The sequence below is a fragment of the Argentina anserina genome, chromosome 3 (assembly GCF_933775445.1).
Source record: "Argentina anserina chromosome 3, drPotAnse1.1, whole genome shotgun sequence".
In the NCBI taxonomy this organism is placed as follows: Eukaryota; Viridiplantae; Streptophyta; class Magnoliopsida; order Rosales; family Rosaceae; genus Argentina; species Argentina anserina.
Window position 1 is genome coordinate 11,979,863 of NC_065874.1, and position 3,525 is coordinate 11,983,387.

Genomic DNA, 3,525 nt, shown 5'->3' on the forward strand with positions numbered 1-3,525 from the left:
GGGTTAACAAATTCATATTTAGCAAAGGGTAAAACACAAACCTTGTTGCTACAGAGTACAGACCATAAATGCAAAGGAGAAAAACGCAAGCCTTGAAATTTAGCTTAATTGTTTCATCACTCAGGTAGGTAAAGAAATAGCAGACAATATCAAACACTTGTTTAGATCAGGACACTTCAAATGCTCATTCTATTACTAGGTACACATTACCGTGCAGATCCATCCGAATATGTGTTGCGAACTCTGATTAGTAACATTTTTAACATCAAAATTTAGTTATCGTTTAGAAAAGAAAATCTTAGATTAATTATTTTTTACGTAAAAAAGTGATTTGCAAGACATCATAACATATCTATATAGTAAGCAAGATACGTTCATTTTATTGATAATCAATCAAACCATCGTGAATAGATTTCAAAATCAGAGCAATCATCATAATATATTATATATTTTTATTTATTACGTGTATATGTTTTATTTATATCCTAACCCTCTTTGTTTTATTTATCATCATAATAGATTGACTTAGGACCTAATCTAAATTTGCATGCAATCGAATTCAATAACACTTAGAGTAGAAATCAAACAAGATTACATTTAAGCATCAAATCTTTGTTGGAGACATGTTTCATGTATGACGTCACCCACCATGGTTTCACATGTAAATTTCCAGAATTTTTACCACTTTTAATCAACACAAACAGAACCTACTTAGGGCATGATTCAATTTGTGTCAATATGGTTGATGAATCTAGCACTCAAACATAATTTTAGGGACTGCATCCAAACATTAAATTCATATGCACATATCTGAAAATTATCTAAAAGTATGTGAAAGATGGTTAGAACACAACAATAGAAATACAAACTCATTAATCATAGGAAACCATCAATTAGGCAAAGATCCAAAAATCTAATAAAACAATTTGAAAATTTTGATTCTTAATACAAAACAATAATCCTACACAAACATCATACTACAATCTTCATAGACAAAGTATTGTAAAAAATCAAAAACGAACAAACCCATGAAGAAGAGTTGCGAGAATCACACGTTGTAGGAACCTTGAAGGTGTGTCTTCAATGGTGATTTCGGTGGAGATGGAATTGGTATATGGGGGAGAACGGCTTGCTGTTTTGGTGAAGGATGTTTGAGGTAATATTTTGGTAGAGTTTTAGCTCTTGAATGCTAATGAGAAGTGATATTATTTGAGAGGTGGAACCATGTATATATAAAAGAAAGAGTGAGTTTGAACATGCCTCTTTCTTCCTATAATAATGTCATGCTTTATCGCCCTAAATTATGTCATGCTTTATCGCCCTAAATCATGCCATGCTTTATTCCTGAAATCATGTCATGTTTTATGCCTTTAATGATCATGTTCTATTTAATTGTTGCATGACTTGGCTTCATCTTTTTTTTTTAATTATCTATTCTATCTAATCTGAAAAGAAGAAAATAAAATAATAAGTAAGAGATAATTAGTTTCGAAACCTAACAAGGATTCCTAGTCAAACTAGGACTTTAGACCAATTATGTGTTTTTAACTCATGTAAGCACAAAAATGCATCTAATACCGCTGAAGACTCTTAATACGACTCAATGACTCAATAGTATAACAATAAGAGCTAAGCAAAGTACAAATTAAGGTAAAAACATGTTAAGAATGTCGCACAAAGTGCTCCTATCATTAATCGAAATCTGTTATTGAATTTGGGTTTATATTGAATTGCCCCAAGAAGTTGCTCATTTGGTATTTGGGTAGTTTAATAATTTCAAAGGCACAAGTAGTGAACAGATAGCCTAATAATGTTAGAGACAAATAAGGGAATACCGGAAAAATATACCAAATCATCACGGTAGGTTGTAAATCTAGATTGTATTATGAAAGTAGTTCTGACAACAAAATAGAAACAGGAATGTAAGGAATTGAACATAGACGATCTCGTAGTGTATATATGCTTCTAGAATTTTTCATTTGAGTATGTTCCTATACAGTGCAGTAATTAAAACCTCAAAGTTGAATTTAAGGATGCGGAAATGGAAATACATAGAGATGAAGAACAAGGTTGAACTTTACCTGACATACGGTCCTCAAGTTAGGTCTGATAACGGTAACCAATCGACTTAATGGTCCCAATGATTGAGAAAACAAGGACAAAAAGTCCAACTATAGTCGAACTGGCAGTCCAAAGATCCTGGAAGTAAACTCGTTTCAGGATAGCCACATTACGCTTCCAAAAACTGATTCCATAGTGCCTATTGAGCTGGTTACATACACCACCATAGCAGCAAGAATCATCCATAATCTCCAGGCAAAGTGAATTAATCAGGTTCACTACCAATTCGCTGCACCCTGCTAGCTTGTTATCAATTACACCACTCTTAATCATCAAGTTTACATCTTCCACATTGTCCACTAGTTTATCCATTAGCAGAAAGTATTTGCAGATAGACGCCGATTTTGGATACAATAAGCGCTCCAAGGCCATGACGTTTCTTATAACGCATTCAGTTTGATCGTTCACCCGAATTTGACTAACCTTCATGTCCATACTTGTAAAGCAGGCAACGTTGAAGTTACAAAATTTGTGGGACTCATCTCCTTTTATGACTAAGCCTGCTTCTTTAAGTGGCCTGAAATTTAACCCTGCCTCCTTCAGCGTTCTTGCATCATATATATTTTTGACAGAAATACGACGATTATCTACCCAGGTCATTTCTTCTTCTGGACATAGAAAGTGTCTTACCAAATCAGTAAAATGTTTCGGTGCCACTCCATTTCTGACAAACTTTCCCTTGATATATTCTTTGAAGAACTCACAGGTAAGCTTAAGAAATGGATGAACAGGTTCTGAGTTGGCTATCTCCACAAAATTATCATGAGGGCCGGTGCGATGAACGCAATGCAAGCAGTGTTGGAAGCAGGACAAGCAGTATCGCTGTTCATGACCGGTATGGGGCTGTTTTTGTGGTTTCACTTCATTCGGGGGATTAAAGCAAGAGGAAGGCATGCCAAAATCGTATAGGTCTTGAAGCAGAGAATAAGTAAGCTGATTTTCAAACAGTATGAGATCCTGCTCAAGAGCTTTCCTCAGCCATGGTGATCTGAACAAGTGATAATAATTTCCGGTTGTTTCTTCAGAGTTCACCAGAAAAAGCTCAATGATGAAGCAGGCATCTACTAAGATCACGTCCACAAGTTCAGTTTCTTGCTGAATGACGGTCCATGCATAACAACCAACAATGTCTTGTAGACGACTTTTGATGAAGAGTTTTAGTTCATCTATAGTCTTCATAGAACCTGCACAAAAATTCTCACAATACATTCTTTTATTGTTCTCCATGTCCTTCAGCTCTAGTCTGCCATGATGAAAAGGGCCTATGGAAAGTAACTGGGGAGTGTATGATGCTGGATTCACATTTCGGAGTTTGTTGGGAACCCTGTAGATGCACCACAGCTCAGGTTGATAGAAGATCGGTATCGCGTCACCATATTCTTGATCCTCCATCTGGGAAGCCAT

General features: G+C 35.5%; 1 protein-coding gene across 1 annotated transcript; it reads right to left on the minus strand.

The window, feature by feature from the left end:
* Window positions 1-2,100: 2,100 nt before the first annotated feature.
* LOC126787067 (UPF0481 protein At3g47200-like) lies at window positions 2,101-3,525 on the minus strand. Its single transcript, XM_050513002.1, has one exon. It carries the CDS (start codon window positions 3,523-3,525, stop codon window positions 2,101-2,103), a length of 1,425 nt encoding a protein of 474 aa, XP_050368959.1.

Bases quoted from the DNA above. Each gene is read 5' to 3' on its own strand.
- LOC126787067 (XM_050513002.1), bottom strand. From the start codon at position 3,525: ATGGCTTCCCAGATGGAGGATCAAGAATATGGTGACGCGATACCGATC.